General features: G+C 40.1%; 1 protein-coding gene across 1 annotated transcript in view; it reads left to right on the forward strand.

Annotated features, from left to right (window-relative positions):
• The first annotated feature begins 5,779 nt into the window (after nt 1–5,779).
• Nucleotides 5,780–19,536, forward strand: part of TAF1B (TATA-box binding protein associated factor, RNA polymerase I subunit B) — a 46,087-nt gene continuing 32,330 nt past the window's right edge. Inside the window, exons 1-7 of the mRNA XM_009095134.4 lie at nt 5,780–5,855; nt 6,603–6,701; nt 7,184–7,271; nt 9,040–9,137; nt 9,441–9,536; nt 10,117–10,249; nt 13,549–13,705. Coding sequence (XP_009093382.2) covers nt 5,838–5,855; nt 6,603–6,701; nt 7,184–7,271; nt 9,040–9,137; nt 9,441–9,536; nt 10,117–10,249; nt 13,549–13,705 — 689 coding nt within the window. The 5' untranslated portion in view covers nt 5,780–5,837. The remainder of the gene's footprint in view (nt 5,856–6,602; nt 6,702–7,183; nt 7,272–9,039; nt 9,138–9,440; nt 9,537–10,116; nt 10,250–13,548; nt 13,706–19,536) is intronic.

Genomic DNA, 19,536 nt, shown 5'->3' on the forward strand with positions numbered 1-19,536 from the left:
TTCTGGGATATTAGTGACTGTCTAGCTAACAAATTTTGAAAGTAGTATCTGTTCTGAAATTTAACTTAACTTCAAGCTCTGTTTGTGTGTAACTAATTTTAAAAGCTTCTGGAACCTAAAATTCACTCAGCAGAAAATGGGTAAAGCATGTAGGACAGTTGTATCATGATTAAATAACCAGACTGATTATCAGTGACTACCAACCATTTGCCTCAGCACTGGCTTCTCTGGCAACTGGAGAATGACTTGAGCATCAGAGTCCTGTTTTATTCTGGTTTCATTTTTGTTTGATTGGTTGGTTTTGTTTTGTTTGTTTGTTTTGAGTTTCTTCAAATACTTAAAGTCTATTACTCAAAGAGACTTTTATAAATTTGTCCTTACATAAAATAAATTTTTAAGTTACCATCTAATGTGCTGAGAATAAAGTTGGTGCTGCATAAAGGTCTTGGAAAAGACCAAGAAGATTTGAAAAAAAGTAAATACCTTTTTCTTTGGCAAGATCATGTGCTGGTATTCCACATATTGGTACTGACAAGCAGCTCAGAGTCCATCATGAGAAGTAGTGGGAAAGAAATGGTAAATGAAACATTTCACAGTCCCTGCAGCAGCCTCAGAGACTGAGAAGTAAAGACAGCTCTTCACTTCTGTGAAGAAATAAGTGTCACATAAGTTATCCCATTTTTGCTATAACTCTGGTTACGGAGTATTTGAGCTCTGGCAATCCTAATTCTCTATGTTAATAAATGACTACAGAAGAAAATAAACCTGTGACAGAAATCAACACATAATGATTCCAAAAGTTATCACCAGTTTTGAGGGTTTAATTAATTATATGGTGAAAAATTCCCTGAGAGCAACACCCCCCACACACCAAGGCTGTGTAGGCCATAGTGAGTAGCTTACTTTACTTCCCTGATGCTGCTGCTTTCTGCATTTTTCTGTCAGTTTTACATTCCTACCTGCCACTGCCCACAAATATATTTCTTTGTCACTCAGTCAGCAGAGGAGTTCTGTGATGCACTGTGTACTGAATATGCACAGATATGTGCATGGTGCATGTGTCCCAGACTGACAATCTCCAGGATCACACTGGATCTGAATTTCTAGCAGGAGTAGCTGTTCCCAGCTGTATTATTTGGAACCTCTTTTTGAATCCCAGCTCCACAAGGTGGCTCTCGATTCCTTTAAAAATACCACTGCTTTTGTGGATCATATGTATCCCAGATCTCAAGAACAATCATCATGGCTCTATGGATGCACAATGCTACAGTGGAAGCCAAGATCCCCTTTATTATGTGGCATGTTTTTCTTTCAGTAAGGCTGAAAACTAGACAAAGTCTGACACTTCTGAAGCATTATAATTTGAAGGAAGGTTTCATATCAGTTGCTCAATAAAATCTGAAAAACAAGAAAATAAAGGCATTATAGATGCCCTTGTGAAATGGGACATCAAATGCTCACTGCCTGCTCTGCTGCTGTGTGGCTTCTCTCCTACAAGTGTCCTTCCCCCACCCCATATCTGTGTAGGACCAGGTTAACATAGTCACCAGGTACTGAGGGGTGCAGTCTTTGAGAGCATGGACAGCAGGATGGCAGTGTGGTGCTCCTCAGGAAAGACATTTTGCCTTTGAAGGCCAGGGCACACTAGGAGTATTTACTTGACTCCAGTGAGGACTTCAGCATCCCCAGGCTCCCAAATCCCTCTGGGGCCGGCCATGTGCTAGCATGGCCTCCCTGAGTTTTGCCTGCTAGAGCACCTTGTCTGAATGTGAGGTCCTGCCCTGAGGTGTGTGTCCCCAAACCCCCGGGCTGGGTGACCACACAGCTGATCACCAGCTCTCTGTGGCAGGGAGAGCCACAGCTGAAACTGGGGTGGGACTGTGGCACCACAGTGTAACTCTGTGAGTGAGCTGGGCTGCAGCACATGTGCAAAGCAAAGGCTCACAGTGTGAACCCCAAACTTAGTGCCTAAGACTGGATCAGTCTGCCTCCCTCTTGGGTACAATATTGCTGCTTTTGGTAATCAAAAATTCAAATTCCTGTTGCTTACATCCTAGGAAAATGATGAGAAAACCTGAGTAAACTTTGGGAAAGAAAGATTATTTGCTTTCTGGTGATTTGTAAATTTGAGATCATATTTTCAGGTTTTCCACAACAGGGATAGATATTTATTTAACTAATGAAGTTTGAAAGCTGAAGCTGTATAACCAACACTATTGCAAGGCAATGCTGGGTGTGTCTGAGCTGTAACGTTAAATTCCTTCTTCTTGTCGCTTCCTTCAAAGCTGTGCTGAGCTCAGCCCCTCCCTGGTTATCCTTCCCTGCCGAGCTTGCTGTAACCCCCACGCCTTGCTGCTGTTCCCACCTTTGTCCTTGCACAACTTGCTGCACCTTTGCCTCCACTGCTGGCCCAGCTTTCTCCCTCAACCCCTTCTACAGCGTGGTCTCTCAAGATCAGTCAGAGCGAAGCCATCTGCTTCTTGTTCTCCTAATTTCTCTTTTGTTTTCTGTCTGCCTTTAAACATGTGTCCTTCCACGGAGAGATGGTGGAAAGATGAAATTTTGTGTGTTAATAATTGTGTGCATTGTCTATAAACTTGAATCTGGTAGATCTGCCCTGTGTTCATGTGCACAATCTCTGGAGCAGCTGAGGTTGCTGTTCTGCTCTAACTCTTTGTAGCAGGTGACTGACTATGGGTAAAGACTTGAGGGAGAATCTCTTGCTACAGAAGTTTGTATCCTGGAGCCAGCAGAATTTCATGAACAATAACCCAAAGGACAGGCCAAGGGACATGTCTTTCAGTCCAATATGTATTTTTTACATTTTCACATGCAGAAAGTCTGCAGTCAAGAACCAGAAATGTGATATCAGCAATGGAACTCAGTTCATTAAAAATTCAAATCAATGGAAACAACAGGACGTGTTATTTATCTAAGTCTTGAATCAATCTGACTACTATGCATAATGATCTTAATTAGAAAAGTGAGCCGAAGCAGGAAGACAGTCTGTCTCCTGGCTTTGAAATTATCATACCCCTATCAGTATGCTTGGGTAACTTGTAATTAGGGACAAAGGTTACACATAATTTTATATGCTGAAAAACCGGTTTTATACATGTCATTTCAAAAAATATTTAAGAAATAGCAATAAGACTTGGTAACCCTATTATACTTTGATTTTTTCCTACCAGATTAGTAGCCTGCCCTAATTAATTGATGGACTTCAGAAATACCAATAGAAACTTTGCATTTACAGGGAGCCTGGACACTAATAAGTAACTAGCAATATCAGCATCAGTCTTTGTAGAAGTTCCTTTCCAAAATTTGGTACCTTTTCACATCTGTTTCACTTGCACGGAAAATGCAGCTCAGAGATGCAGTGTGGGCTGTCCAGCAGCAGAGAGTAAGGGCTTTTCTGTTCAAAAACATTACTGCCATGTTGTACCAGTATGGCCACAATTATACCTAAACAGCTCCTTGTGCAGTCCCCCACATCTTTCTCCTTTTCTTGCCTGTATTCAGTTACTGCTGTTAAATATGAAGTGATCAGGTTTTGACAAAATGGCAGTCCTGTGATTCCTTTACTATTTTATGGACCAACTGTAATTAGAAAGCAGAAGACCTAACTCTGAGGTCCTGCCTTATCAAAACAGTCAGTTCCACATTTTATTTAAACAAATTTTTCAATTTAGTAAATCCACTGGGCAGGCCCACTGCCTGCTCACAGCATGGAGTCACACACGAGCACCGCTCTCAGCAGGAGCAATGCCTTATCTTCTGCATTGGAACACACATCTTCCTCTCTTATCACACGATGTGATTTTTTTTTTCAAGGTAGTATTTAATCTTAGAAATACATTAGAAAAAGATCAAACCCTCTCTGTCACACAAAATGGCCTTGCTTTCCCAGAACATTATTTCCACAAACAAAAAATATGGAAATTAAAAACACAAGTAGGATCTGTTTCATCAAAGTATTAGCTGCATTTCTGTGAGGCTGACAATCACCTTTTTAACATGGCAGGAATTACATGCGTAATTCTCTTTAATGGGTGCTACAAATGTTCAGCCCACACTGAAAAAAGATCACAGTTGGTATGAGTAATAACTTTTTTCTTAAACATAAACAGTTCCCCTCCAGCTCTTTATATATCCTCCAACATCAATGTAACCACAGCTGTCAAGGTAGCCTCACCTCTTTCTATGTATATTTTAACTTTAATTTTTTCCCATGCTTTTGCTTAGTGGAGTTTTTTGGTTTTTTTTTTTTTTTTTTGGTAAAGGGCCTAAACCTGTTCTCCAATTTTGTGGGCAAATTCACTGCAATAACAGATCTTGGTGTTTAGACATCTTTAAACATTATTATTAGCATGCAAGAAATTAGAGACCTACATCAAGATCTGGAGGTTTGGGTGTTGTTTTTTAATTGAAAGTGGATTTCAGATTGTAGTTTCCCTCATTCAAGGATTTCTAAACACTCTTACATAGTTAAATGAGGTTTTGTGGCCTTCTTTACAGGCAGCAGCAGCCCCCTTCCCACAGCTTTGGCACAGCCTTGGTGGTCATCAGCTGGGGCCACCGAGGGGATGCGAGGATGAGCATGCAGGAGCTCTGTGGAGAAGATGGCAATGGGCTGAGGCTCAGAGGGTGCACAGAGTCTTAGTCTTAAGCTGCACATGTAGTCATAGTCCTAAAATGTGCCAGGGGAGGTTTAGGTTGGACATCAGGAAGAATTTATTCACATAAGTGGTGATTAGGCTTTGGAACGGGTTATCCAGGGATGTGGCAGTGTCACCATCCTTGGAGGTCTCTAAGGAAGGACTGGACATTGCACTCAGTGCCCTGGTGTAGTTGATATGGTGACCAAAATGATTCGGTGATGGAATGTACCCTCCAGTCCTTGGGACACCCCACATCCCCTTGAAGCCGCCATGTCCCTCCATGGCTGAAGCCCAGAAGCCACAGAATCCACTGGGTGGATATAGAGGATATTAAGGGGTGGGAAGGGATCCACCGATCACGGAGCCCCAGTCCCCCCTGCCAGACCAGATTGCCCAGGGCCCCCCCTCTGATACCTGAAATTTTAGCTTTTATATTTTCCAGATTCTGTCTTGCATTAGTGTGCAACTCTGAACTTCATATGAAGTGTTAGCAAGTTCTCCTCACAATTTAGTCAGACACAATAATCCTTATCCAGCTAAGAACCAAGAACACCGTTGGAGCTTTGGGCCCAAAAAGTGTAGACAAGAGTGAATTCAGTTTGTGAATGAATTCACAAGGAGAGCAATCTGGGAGGATGGGACAGCATAACCTGAAGCTGTAATTGGACAATTAACCCCAATATGTAAATGTATCAAAACTTATTAAAGTGTGAAAACTCGTGACTTGGAGTCCATCTTGGGTCCGTCCTGGGTGAAGCCATGGCCAGGCTCTTGTACTGCCCGGGGTGTATCCTCTGAAGACCTTTTAATAAACCCCTACTTTATTCCTTTAACACAGTCCAGCCTCTATCCAGGGAGCCTCCCAAAGCATCAATCCAAGCCAGCCTTGAACACTTCCAAACGTGCGGCGTCTACAACCTCCCTGAACACCCTGCTGCAGTGTCTCACCACCCTCACAGGAAAGAATTTCTTCCTCCTATCTAATGTCTCGCACTGGATCTCTGTCCCCTCAGTGAAGCACGCAATGACGCCTTGGACCGCCCGTGTCCCCTGGGGGCCTCGCTGCGGCCCCGAGGCCCGCGGCGGCCCGGAACGCAATCGCCGGGGCCGCGGTTTCCAGGCGGGCCGCGGTGCCGCCCGGCGCGGTTGCCATGGTGCGTCCCCGGCGCGGCCGCCATGGACGAGGAGGACACGGTGGGGCCTGCGGGGTTCGCTGGGCCGGGGGCGCTTCCCCGCTGGGCGGGCGGCGGCTGCGGACGGCGGGGGAGGGGGAGGCGGGGAGGCGCCGGCGGGCGCTGCCTGCCCCGGCCCGGTCCGGTCCTGCCCTCACCGGGGCCCGGAGGCGGCGGGCCAGGCCGTGCCCGGCCCCTCGGCGTTGGCCTGCGCTCCGTCCCGGCCGGGGCTGTGCCGCCGGCCACCCCCCAGCCGGGCCTGGCGGAGCTGCCTCTCCCCAGCACGCACGTGGGCGTTTCTGGAAATCACTTTGTTTTAATCTGTCGGTTTCCCTCTTCTCTTTCCCTCTCCGGTTTCTCAGAGACTTCTCTGCTCGTGCGGGCTGTCTCTCACCGCGTGTGTTTCTTTGCAGTTCTAGAAATTTATTTTTCTTTTCGCCTCCCACTCGAGTTTATGTCTCCTTTTTAATTTCTGATGGGTGGCTTTACTGGAAGCCCTGCCACGTGTGTGCGAGGCGTGCATCACCATTGCTCTTGTTCCGACGCTCACACACGCGGGAGCCGGCGCTTCACAGCTACAATTACGTGTTCAGAGTTACCTGCGGCTGATGGCAAGTGCGATGATCACTTGTTACCAGCCAGAGCTAACACAAAGAGTGTTAATCCTCTCCTCTATAAATAATCTCAGAAGCTGTGCAGTAGCCTAGCAATAATGCCATTTGTTTTATTTAAGCGATTGTGAAAGTCTTCTGGCTTTTCTTTCTTTCAGAGAGATTTTAATGAGCGCTGTGCTCAGTGTTCAGAAGTGAACTGGGGTCTCACTGATGGAGGCAGATTTTATTGCAGATCTTGCCACAATGTTACTGAGGTAAAAAGCTGAGTTATTGCCTTGGAAAAAGGTTTCTTCTGATTGCTTCTCGACTTTATATAAGAAAATTACAGATTTTTCTTCTCGGCATTGAGGGCATTTCCTTTTTCATGCTTTAGCTGACACTATCTAAAACTAATGTTCCTTGAAATCACAACATTTAGAATAAGCCATCCTGACCTGCTGTGTTGCTGTAGGTGTGGTGTCAGTGTGCTCTCTAGATGCCTTAGAAGCATTGTCTGGGTGTTGCTGCCTTTTGTGCAGTCCAAATCTAGGGAAACCCTGATGCATGTCACGTGTGTGTCCATGATAATAATTGTCAATTTTTGAAATTTCTAAATGAAAAGTTCAGACTGTCTCGTCTTCTGTTAGTTTAGGAAATTTGAGTGAATTCCTCCATTATGTTTTTTGATGGGACAATCTGTGCAAGTTAGACCTGGCTCTTTTTTTTTTTTTTGCTAAGTTGTATTCCTCTTTTGCAGAGAACTAGAGAAGTTGTAAACACTGATTTTATTACTAATTCAAGAGTCCAAACAATCTCCAAAGGTTTAAAAAAGCAGGAAAAAAACGGTATGTATGTATGAGTTTCTGTCTGTATTTTGCGAAAGGGTGGCTGTTCAGCCACTGTTCAGTGAGGCCATTATGTCTTTGGTGGAGAACAAAAGCAGATAGGCAAGAAAGACTGTAGGAGTGGGAACAAAATGCACCTCCCTGATGCTGTCACAACGTTCAGAGATCGCATTTGGGGACTTCCTGAGCCACAGGTGACCTCTGGTGAGCCCAGAGGTGGGGGTTTTTTGATTTAATGGAGCTATGTGCTACTGCTGCTTTGCCTTCTGGAAGCAAATACTCACTGAAGCTACTGGAGGCATGCATTCAGATGTGGTGATCCTTTGTTCCTTCCCTGTGATGGCTATCACCAAACCAGAGAGGTTGTCTTGGCAGGTGAGGTGTGATGGTGGTCCAGCTCTGGCCCGCGTTACAGGCACTGGGCCCTGCAGCTTTCGCACAAACTGCACGGAAGAGGTTTCAGTCAGTTCCAGTAGCTGAACCAGTCTGCATCTTTCATCCAGAGTTACTTTTTTACTTTTAATGTCATGAATATTCAGAAGAACAATGGTTATTACATAGGAGGATATGGGCCATAAGGATGTAGTGGTAAAGGTGCTGCTAGAGCTGTGTGTATATTCTGTGTTGGCTGGATACATCTCTTACTGTTATGGCCACTTTCAGAAAACAAAACTGCGTTAAAATGCCAAATAAAGTGAGAGATTATCTTTCTGACATGCTCATCTACTTTTGCTCTGTGGCAGAGGCAGTGGATTGCTACATTCCTTCAAAAAGAGCAACTGTGTGGAAGTGAATGGAGGTGTGAAAAGGACCCCTCCACTTTTCCTTATCCTGTTGTTAAAAGCAATATCCTGTTATTGCTTCTAAAGTCTGGACCACTCAGTTTATCCTGTTGAGAAGGTCATTAGCCAACCCCAGGCTTCTTAAGAAAGAAATCCTTATCTTCACAATGCAGTCATGTTACATTGTATTCCATGAATGTATAGGAGTAAGCTGTGTCTATTAGTTCACTGGTTAGCAGTTAAGAGCAGCATCATTAAAGCAGGACAGAAATTTTGGGCAGATAATGTCTAAGATGGTGAGATGCAAGGTGTGTTTTGGAGCAAAAGTAGTGAAGAACAGGTGTGGAAGGAATGAAAAGTTGAGTTGAGAAATACAGAGAAAATTTCTAAAACCAAAAGCCTATAGAAAAGGTTAGTAGTGAATTTAGAGAGGTAAGGGTGAAAAGTAATTGTAACGCAGCCTGAAGAAATAGTGAGTAGATTGGAGCAGGCCCACTCCCTGTGAAATTTATGTTGTGCTAGAATTTGTTAGAAGTTGGGATATTCTTTTATTTAAACATGTATGATTCTGTGGGAGAGAATGGTAAAGCACCAAAGTAGTATTGGTTGTTTTTTGCCTGACTCACTACTGTAATGTTCCAGTTTTCTGTGTCAGGGGAGAAAGGAATGTTCATATTTCATTTTTAATGGCAGGTTCTCAGTTATTTTTAAACTAGTAATTTAACAATGCTCCGCTCAATTACAAATGCCACACTAGACATTATAATGAATTACATTATTCTTGGGAAATGTGTGAAGTTCTTGTTCAGTAACTTTTCTTCTTGTTTAAGGCTGTGAATAAATGGAAGTTAATGGAGTGTTCAGTGTAGCTGGTTTATGCACTAGGGTCTGAAATTATTAAATAGAGATATGGGGATATGTGTGCATAAGGTTAAAGAAACCCAAAATAGTACAAACAAACATAGCCCCCCCTTTTTTTTCCTTAGATGGAGGTTGTGAATGGTATATTTGTGAAGGCTTTCAGCTTGTACTCAAGAAACAAGTGGAAGCCTTAGAAGCATTAGGAGTATGTCCACAGATGAAGGTACGTAGATGTCAGTGTGATTTGTACACTGTGTGTGTGTGTGTGTGTGTGTGTTACAGAAAGTGGGATTTTAAAAAATTTTCATTTTTAAAGTGAATCACACAAGTCCCTGTTTAAAATCATTGAGCATATGAAAAAAAATTTGTTTCTCTGGTAATTTAAAAACATGTTTTATAAATCACAGTTAATAAAATTAGAGATGGAATATTATTCAGATTCATGGGTTAGAAATTATGCTCTGTTCTCTCAGCAGTTAATGATTTGTAAACATTGTACCATTTACCAACCATTTGTGTTCATCAGGATGAAATTCTGTGCAATTTTTGGAGGTGTTACCTTCAGAAGAGCAAACAGGCATATTGCAAGAGACCAGCTGGGGAAACTGTCAAAGCATTATCAGTAAGTGAAAGCTCAAATTCCATAAGATGTTTGGTATCTTTTTAAAAGCAACAACAGAAATCTTCTTTGTTTAGGCGACATATCTTGCTGGTAATAATGTCACCTCAGTATGAAGGAGATCATATTAACAGGCTTGCACATGTCCATTTTATTGGGTTTTGGAGTTTTTTTGCAGTCTATTTCAAGAGATGAATATTTCTGTGACTAATTGAAACTACTTATTTAAAAGTTTTGCTTTGTCTTGACATAGATAATCGGTAAATACAAATGACAATGCAAACTGTATCATCAGCTACCATACTTTCCTGCCTGCTCTCTTGAAGTACTCATTTGATCAGGCTTTGATTCTGTGTGTTGCCAACTTTCTGGTCATTGTAGCAGATTAAAATGCAGTCACTGGAAGTTTTTTGATCTTGAGAAATCCTTGAAAAATACTTCCTTTTTTTTTTTTTTTTTCCCACTTACTGGTGGTTCGTCGAGTAAAAATATGAACAGTTTGCTGTAAATTTTGCATCTGTTACGCTTTGTGGTTTGTTAAGATCAAAACTAGCTAATACAAATATTTATTTACAAACCCCAGGTATGTGAGAGCAGTACTGATGTGGACAGTGATCCAGAGAGACCCAGCCTTCTGCACTTGCTGTCTCTCTCTGAAAGTGAGGGGGATCTGCAGACTGACTGCAGCTTTGCCTCATCAGTGAGCAAGGTCTCAGGTAGGAGCAGTGAGCTGAAATATCTGAAAACCAGTTTTTCTGTAGTTTTTAAATATAAATAGATTTAAGGTGTATTTGTGTACAGTGAATTGGAGGAACAAGTTGGAAGTTGTAAAGTTTTCAGTCTTGTGTGACACTGTACTGCTTTATATTCTACCAGAAATAAAAGACTTCCTCCTCCAACCCCCACCCAAGGAGATAAAAGTTGAACAGGACCTGGAAATACAGTGGGAAATGCAGGAGGAAGTTCTGGTTTATAGCAAGTTTGCTCCATGCCTCCTGTTTGGAGTGGGAAAAAAATTGCTGTTATATCTGCCAAGCTAGACAGACGTTCACAAACACAGCAGCTTTGAACCATATTTAACCATTTTTTTTACTGTATTTAACCAATAGCAGAGCTGTCTGTCATGACTTTGATGTTAAAAAACATCTGCTTGTTCTTTAAGGGGGTGTATTTTTTTTTCTATCCCATAGATATATTTAGCTTTTTAATTTTTTTCTTTACATTATTTTGGTATTTCTGTATCTTTTGTCTGTGCTGTCTTTTTGCTGCTTTTCCAATGACCCCTTCTATGAAAAATCATATTTTACCATTCCATCAGTTTCTCTTTTCTGCTCACAACAGCAACAGGAAAATACCTATAGAATCTGAACTTCTTCATTAGAATGTTGTAAAGAATTGGAGTGTTAGTTTCTGCTGGGCAAGTGTAATACCAGACAATGCTGCAATGCCTGATACTGGAAATGCATTGCAAGACACATTTGAAAGCTTTTGCTTGTGTTTTAAACTTATGATGGTTTTCTTTCTTTTCTTCTTTTCTTCTTTTCCTTTGCTTACTTTTTCCTTCTTTATCTGTCTCTGTGTTTCGTATTCCCCTCTTATGTACCATCCCCCTTATGACATGTTTCTGTTCTTGATATTCTTCTGTTCTGTGATATTGCCTCTCTACCCTCAGAAGAATGCAGTCTTGTTTTTTCAGACTTTTCTCTTCATTTTGTGAAGTCCAGAAGTGGTAATAGAGTAAGAAATTTTATCAGCAGCAATTAGAAATCTCCAGACAGAATTAGGGAGGGGGGGGAAGGTATAAAAATGGTGATGCAAATTTTTTAAAATATTATGCTAGACCCTTTCATCCTTGTATATTAAAATGACAACATTTTGAGGTAAAGAGTCACTGTATGTTTGTGCATGTAGAATCTTGGGTCTTATACAAATATAATACAAAAAGGAAAGAATTGAGTGAAGAATTTCTAGTGAAAGTATTCCCTTGAATTTTCTTCCCCTTTTTAATATCTAGAGAAGCTCCTTTCTTCCTCAGTACTTGTGCCTTTTAGAGATCTGCTGCTTAAAGTTTAGAACAGCAAGGTAGTCTTAAGTAGGCCATGATTTATTGTCTTGCTTAACTGAATTCAGAGATTGAATTCAGTTTCCAATAGTCATCAATTTCACTAAAATCACTTGAAATTAGTTAAGAATTCAGTGATACTTAAAGTAAATTTCAATGAAATCAGACAAACATTGAAACTTAAAGTAAGTAAAAGTGTTCTAGTCTATTGTAAACTCTTCTGAAGATTCATAAATATTTTCTTTGGAGTCATTTCTGCTGAGCTGTTATTGCTACAGACTAGAAACCTCAACACCCTTCTTTCCCCAAGAGGCTTGTCCAGACGGCATTTGGTTTCTTGGTTTTTTGGGTTTTTTTTTTTTTTTTTTTGTTATTTTTGTGTAGGGTTAATAGCCAATTCCACTGAGTATAGCACTGAGATAATGCTAGAGAAGCCTATAAAACTCTTAAATTATTAGCTGCGTGTAACTGTGTGTTGTCATGGCATGCATAAGCTGGAAGAAATAAAAGGAAATTGTGTGCCATCATTAAGGCCACAAATATAATGAGGATTATTTTAAATAAATTGAGTTGAATGTGAAATTAACAATGAAGCGTCAGTCACGAAGCTGCCTTCAAGCACAGGTATCCATGTGAAAGGTGAAGCAGTTGACTCCAGGGATTAAACCGATGTTCCCGTGTTCCTGCCTTTGTTCCCTGACGCACCTGTGCGTGCTGGGACGCTCTGCTCTGCACCGGGCGTTCGGGCCGGGCCTGTGCCGGGCCTGTGCCGTGCCCGCAGCGCCTGCTCCGGGGCCGGTAGGTGGCACCGCAGCCCGGCCTTGGGACGCGCTGTGCGCTGTGTCCCCGTCCTGCGGGCACTGGGGACCTGCCCCGCTGACCCTGCCACCTCGCAGGTGTGGCTGTTGCCCGCCCGCGGAGCTGCCAGACTCTAAGAAGGTCCAGGTTGTTTCCAGCGGGCTCTTTGCCCTGGCCCTGCAGCTCCCAGCTGGGGAGCTGTGGACCCAGCTCTCGCCATTCCTGCCTGAACGGGTGAACAGTTTGTGGGGAAGTGAAGTGGGGAAAATCTCTGCAGAGCCAATGCTGACATTTTGTGCCGGTGTGCTTTAAATACATTTTCCTTCATCCTGGCTGGGTCGTGATGTAGGGAAGAGGAGCTTACAGATTTTTGGGGTTTTTTTTTGTGATCTTCTTTTCCTGAGCTCTCAGGTTTCACTGCTGAAAAGGTTCCAAACTCATAAATCACTCTACTTAAAATTTTCTATTTTCTCTGTTTCATTTGGTTTTTAGTGATTCACCTGAATAAGGAAGTAGAGGTTTGGATGTTAATTTATTTGGTTTTTTCCCCACCCTTTTCATCATTTCCTACATTCTTGTTCTAAAGTTATTTCTTTGACATTGAATTTATATATGTTTTTTAAAATAATACCTTTGTTACCATAGTTAGAGATTATATATTCATTGTACAGATGGATTCAGGGCAGAATTTTAACATCAGTAACATTTCTGCAATGTAAATGACTTTTTCATTAAAGTCCTGCTTGTGTTGAAGTTTAAAACTGTGTTTTAATCCCAAACTCAGAGACATTGATTTAAGTATATCAGATTTTCCCTTGTTTCCTCACGGTTCCTTTATATCTCAAATGGAAAACAGTATTTCCAGCTCACAAATGCTATTAGTTATATGTTATATAGGAGTTAATGTCCTAGTCAAGTGGAATAGCACTTTGTGAAACAGGTTCTCATCTCATATTGGGGTAGATTAATAATGTGGGGTTAAACTGTTTCATAGAAAAGCACACAAACAAGCAAAAAATTCAAGGTAATTATTTCAAAATAATTACTAGTTGCTGAACAAGTCTTGTCTGTTCCTTTATCTTGATTTTTGTATGCATGGTTCGTGGATCTGTCATATCAATTGCTTTTTTTCTTTTCTTTTAACAAAAACCCAAGAAAGCACCTCTGTATACTCTGGATCAGTAGATGGCAGCTTGTATTTAATGAAGAACCAAAAGGAGAACCTGAGGATGACAATGCCAATGACACTTTCGTTTTGTTACTTGGCTTTACTCTGGGTGAGAGAGCCAATTACATTGTCTGAGCTCTTAAGGTATGAATGGTTTCTAGTGACGAATTGTTGCTTTTATAAATAACAATAATTTTTTCAAAACTAGGTCTGTACTATTGCCCTCATATGAATTTGCTCAGTAATAGTGAGAAGTTCTTTATATTTAGTTGTTTTGTCTTTCCTTTGTCATAATCATTTGTGCAGCTGCTGTTGGAGGACATTCTCTGTTAAATGCAATGGATTTCAGAGATCTGTAAGGAAGAAGGTTTTGAAGTTAGTGAAGTTTTTTATCCTTGTCCTTTAAAAATTCTTAAGACTTGCTGGAGGTGTGTATGGCCATACTTCTGTGATATTTGCTGTTGTCAGCATGTCAAAATTAAATGAGTAAACATTCTCCAGGACTTACATCAGTATCATCATGCAAACAATACCACCAGTATACAGTGATCTGAAATGCAGCAAAGTAACTTCTTGCAATGGAGTTGAAGTTAATATATGAAGATCATTTTGTCTTCATATCTTAGTATCTGTAATTATCAGAGTTCAGAATAATACTTTTTAATATGGTAGAAATAAATTGTTCTAATAATAGGGTTTGATGCTAAATGGAGACTGTCAGGCTACTGCTGACAGTGCAGCTCCCTTCTCTCTCCTACAGCAAAGGCATGAACACTTTCCTTATGGACTTTACGTCAGGAATGAAAAATAATTCATCAACTCTTCTTGTTGGCAATAAATATTTTAAATCAGACTGAAATAAGTTCAGGAATTCCTAGATTTTCCTTGGAAAACCTTTTGTATTCTGATACCATTTCTTAACAACTGTTGAAATACTGAATATTTTTAAACAGATAATGGAAAAATATTACTTGGCCAAAATATAAGGAATAGAAATACTCAAGTAAATACATTGGCAAATCAAATTGAAAACTCAGACAAAGTAAGGAAAAAACTGATTTAAAATTCAGGGCTTTAATTTTCATTTTTCAAATATGTAACCTGGGAGTTAAAAGGCAGGGCAGTGGGTACATTGTCCTCGGCCTGTGGTGCTTACATCTGGTGTAGCTGCTGAAAGTGTGATGAATGCAAGGGGCTTTTTCCCCCAGAGCCTGATGTTCCATTGTTGCCTCTCTCCCCTGGTGTGCCAGGTTCCACGTGCACTTTTCTAGCTTTGTACAAGCTTTCCAAGAGGAATGGATATTCAAGGATCTTTTTTGCAAGTACTTTCCAAAAGGGGAGTTTTTTATGTCTTGAAGTACAGTAGTTACTACTAGATAATCAATTGCTATGCAAAACAATTTAACCATTTGATTTTACTTTAAGGGTGGCTGTTGCCCTCATTGATCAGAATTGCACAAACCATTGCATATTTGCATAACTGCATATGCTATTGCATAAAAGATGCTTGTAAAATTTTCATTAAAATGCTGTAATATTCAGAATTCAAACTAATACCCTTTCAATACAAAAGTATTTATTGAGTAAATTAGGAAACAATAGAACAAAACACTACAAAAGTAGTGTTCAATAACAAGATTTTTACTGGCCGCATTCTTCCTTAGGAAATTCTGTACAAGTCAGAACTACCTAACACACTCTGTAGTTTCATTAATGATTAGCAAATAATTAATGTAAAACCTTTCTGATAATGTTTGTATATGGCAGAAATCCAGGTAATAAATTACAATTTCTGGGACAGAGCAACTGGTTCACACTAAAGAATTATTAGTTACCCCATTCTGTTTGGAGAGAAAAAATAGTAATTAAATATATATTCTTTGGTTATTGTATCTTGGAAACTGTCTCTGGAAGCATTGTTGGCTCATACCAGGCAAAGGCATCTTCACATGTTCCTGTCTTAGTACAATGGTGTGGTTGGAAGAAAACCCAACCAAACAACAACTGTTGAAGTCAGCTGTCAAGAGGGAAGATAGATAGTTTTGTTTGCATATGAATGGTAAATTATTGTATTTGGCAGTTAAAAAATTGGAGACTGCAGAAAAGATCCTGGAAAAAGAACCTGGAGACTATCCTTTGGACTAATATCCTTAAGAGGTGGGCACACTTGAATGGATTTAGAGAAAACATGAAAGCAGTAAAAAGGTTGGAAAAGGATTTAAAAAATCAAGTAGCAAATATAGCACAGTAAGGTATAAGCTAAAACTAATAATTGGAAATTGAAATAAGATTATTTAAATGAGAATATATAATGTAATTAGATACAATTTATGTGTATAAGACTGTGTAAATCACAATGATTCAGTAACTTTAAATGCACTGAACATATGAACTGGATTAAGTACAGAAAGTGAAGTTTAAAAGAATGTTATTTGTATTGCAAAGTTTTACCATGATATGATAGTTATATAAGATTGTAATTATGTTATCATGCTTCCCTCCCTACCCTTAAGGTCTTTGCCTTTCAACAAGTTTGATGAAGAAGTAGAAAGAATTTTAAATGGCATGAACTACCATAAAATACTTGTTTTCTGACTTCTGAATATTTAAGTTTAAAAAATCAGACAATGTTCACATTTTTGCATGCATTAAGATACAAAATAACGACAGACTGAAGATGAAAACTATGCAGAGAAAGCATTAAGTATTCAGCATTACCTTTTAAGTCTTTGTAGGCAAATGATTTTATTTAAACCAGCTGAATTAGAGTTCTTTTTAAAGTTCTGCCTTGTTTTTTCCTCAGTTTGGTTTTCTCTGTACCCTGAAGTCAGCTGACTACCACTCCTCCCTTGTGATACATGCTTAGGCACTACGGTCGGGCAATCTGCCAGCTTTTAAAGGATTTACAACACCAAAAATATACTCCTCCTTGCTACTTGACACACTTAGCAGAAAAACACTACAATTACCTCCTCTGACAGGAACATTTTGGTTTAAAAATAACACTTCCAACAGCATTCTGCTCATGTCTATGCTACACATTAAATCCTCTTCCATTGCGAATAGTCTTACAATATTCCAAATGATATAGTATTCATCTAAATAATAAAATAGTTGGGTTTTGGAAAAATTTTCAAGATGCTAGACTTTTGAGATTCTGAGAAATAATGCCTTTCAAATGAGGTTATACCTAGTTGTGCTGGCAAGACTAAACTTATAATCAGTTTGTGGTATTACTGTGGCTTTAACAAATGCATCACTTCCTTCTAGCATGCTGAGGACCTAGAATTTTTTTCATACTTGGGTCTTATTAGTGTATGTTGCTGCTGTAATTAAAAGAACATGGACTGTGTACTGCATCTGCCAGTCAAGTTTTCAAGCACCTCTGTGATAGAACATAGTCTTTCAGGTGTTTTGACCATCTGTCTGTTAAATGAAAGGTTTGGAGTAACAGCAGGCAAAAGAAACTGTGCTATTCCAAATCAGGACTTCTGGATTAAGTGTTAAAACTTGCATCATCAGCACATTCCATTCTATTTTGTGCTGTATTTTTAGAGTGTAAAAACAACTTTTAACCTGAGAGGAAAGAGCATTCTTTTTTTCTTGGAGACAATAATTTTAAGCTAGAAAAGATATTAAACAGTTGCAGTGCTTTGACTTGGTACAACCAAATTAGTGAAAACTTTTATTTCATTTTATTATTTTGGTGGACACTGCTTGTTTCTTGCAGTGGAAGGATGGGGTTCCAGCATCAGTTTAAGCTGCTCCAAATTTTTATTGCTGTGGTCTTGCATAAACATTCCCATTCTTTCTCTTGCCATGGATGCTAGCATTCAGGTGCTTTGTGGTTTATTAGGTGAAAGAAGAAGATCTATAGAAGATAAATTTTATAAAAAATCATGTTTCACTGGACATTTTAGTGCAGGTCAGTGCTGCTATCCCTTTCTGGCTTGTGCTGGCAGTAATGTTCTTGCTGTCATCTGTTGGAGTGAAACCCTGAAGAGGTTAATTCCCAGTCTGATCCTCTGGGAAGTCACACAAGTGCTTTTGTCAGCAGGGAGGAGTGTGAGGCAGGGGACTGAAGGAGGGTGGGATTTCCCATTTCAGAGGCAGCAAGCTGTAAGGGTGGTTTGGCTACATCACCAGTCCACCACACCCGAAACAAGGTCCTGATTCTGTCCTCTTCCAGCTGCTGCTTTGCTGGCTCAGGCGTTTGCTGCTCTCAGTGTCTTGGTTCCAGGCCTTCATATCTGACAGCTAATGGTGTGACTGTGCCTTAACGTGTGTCAGCCAAAGCTTATCATCAGCTGAGCCAGTAATGCATCACTGTTGCTGAAAGGGGAAGGTCCTGCTTCCCTCTACTCCTGCCTGTGATGCACCCCCTTCCCTCTAGCAATTGTTTCACTTGTAGAGCCATCTGTGAGTCTCTCCACAGTTTGCTAGATGATGAAAGAAGCCTTGCTGGCAATAGGGTAACAGGTGGTTTTCTGCTGCTATTGCGATTTACGTTTGGGAAAGAGATGAGCAACAGCAGCTCATGGCTGGTTCACAAGGAGGGAGGTCCTGCTAGTTCTGTTGAGCTTTTAGCTTGGCTCAGTCAATTTTATGAAACCATACCTGAAGCTTATGTTCCTCAGTGTAGTGGATAACTAAAAGGAGCTAAGGAACAGATGTGCCAACTGCTCAACAGGTCAGGCAGGGTGGTGAGGACCAGCAGTGGGGGCTGCTGATGGGAGCCAGTGCAAATTTCCTCTTAGGGTTGGAAAATGCTGTGTCTGCTGGTTGAGGAAAGCTACTGAAAATTTCATTAGCAAAATGATCATTACACCATTTGATTAGAAAGGACTGTGCACCACCTGTTACTTCTTTGCTTAAAAGACTAATAAGCAGAGCTTTGGAACAAAGGCTGTTGGGCAATATGATTTTCCATATTGCTGTTATTTTTCAGGAATCATTATAAGTTATTCTGAGACAGTTTCAATGAAATGCACTTTTTATTTTAGTCCTGGGTTTAACTAATTTTTTTCAATTAAACTGAACATTCAGATAGGACTGCTTAAAAAAAGTAGACTGTAACTGTAAACTTTGCAGTAACTAGCTTTTAAACAGAATTTTAGTCAACTTCAATAGATACCCACTACATAACATGGAACAAATAGTGATTTGAACAGGGGGATAGCAGGTGAGCTTGTGAATTGCTGTGGGCTCAGAAGGGACATTATATATTTGTAGATCAAGAAGTTACTAATCTATCTAGCAAGATCAGAGAGATAAAAATCATCTTGTTTGGGGAGAAAATTGTTTTCAGTCCTGATATTAGAGTTTTCTCTGTTTGTGATGTTAACTTATTCAGGTTTAATGTACTCTTTTAAGAAAATTGGTTTGGAGAAGAGGAGACGGGAAGGCATTTCTAGCTGAGTCTGTGGGAGACTACCAGTGTACCTTAGTGTGGAATGGGTGTGTTACCTTGTAAGGACGTGTGCTTGTTCAATGCTTGCTTGTCCTATTGTGGGTGTCTGCTAAGATGCTGGATAAGGGGAGGGGTTTGGTATGGTGGTGGCTTTTTATTGGTATCTGTTGTTAAGTCTCATCTCTTACATCTATTTATGTGTGTGTGTGTGTATTGAAGAAAAATATCAAATAATACTGTCAACCATGTACCAAAACCAGTTTTTTAACAACAAAGATGCATTATTTGTGTGCAAATAAGAATTAAACTATTTTTATTTATAAGTATACAAAACAATTTCTATTAATCCCTCAATAATACTGTTTTTGGAAAGTATCATCATAAAAATTTAAGTAATGTGGCTTCAGTTCTCTGTATTCACTCATCATTCTGTGATTTTCTTCCTATCATGTTACCTGATTCAGACTCCTCCAGCAGAAAGTCTGTGTTTTAAAAGTAAAATTTATTAAAGCTTTAGAATTTTGAAAAAAAATTCATGCCATTCAAAGGAGGCTTAAAGCGGTTC

This window comes from Serinus canaria, chromosome 3, assembly GCF_022539315.1.
Source record: "Serinus canaria isolate serCan28SL12 chromosome 3, serCan2020, whole genome shotgun sequence".
Lineage (NCBI taxonomy): Eukaryota > Metazoa > Chordata > Aves > Passeriformes > Fringillidae > Serinus > Serinus canaria.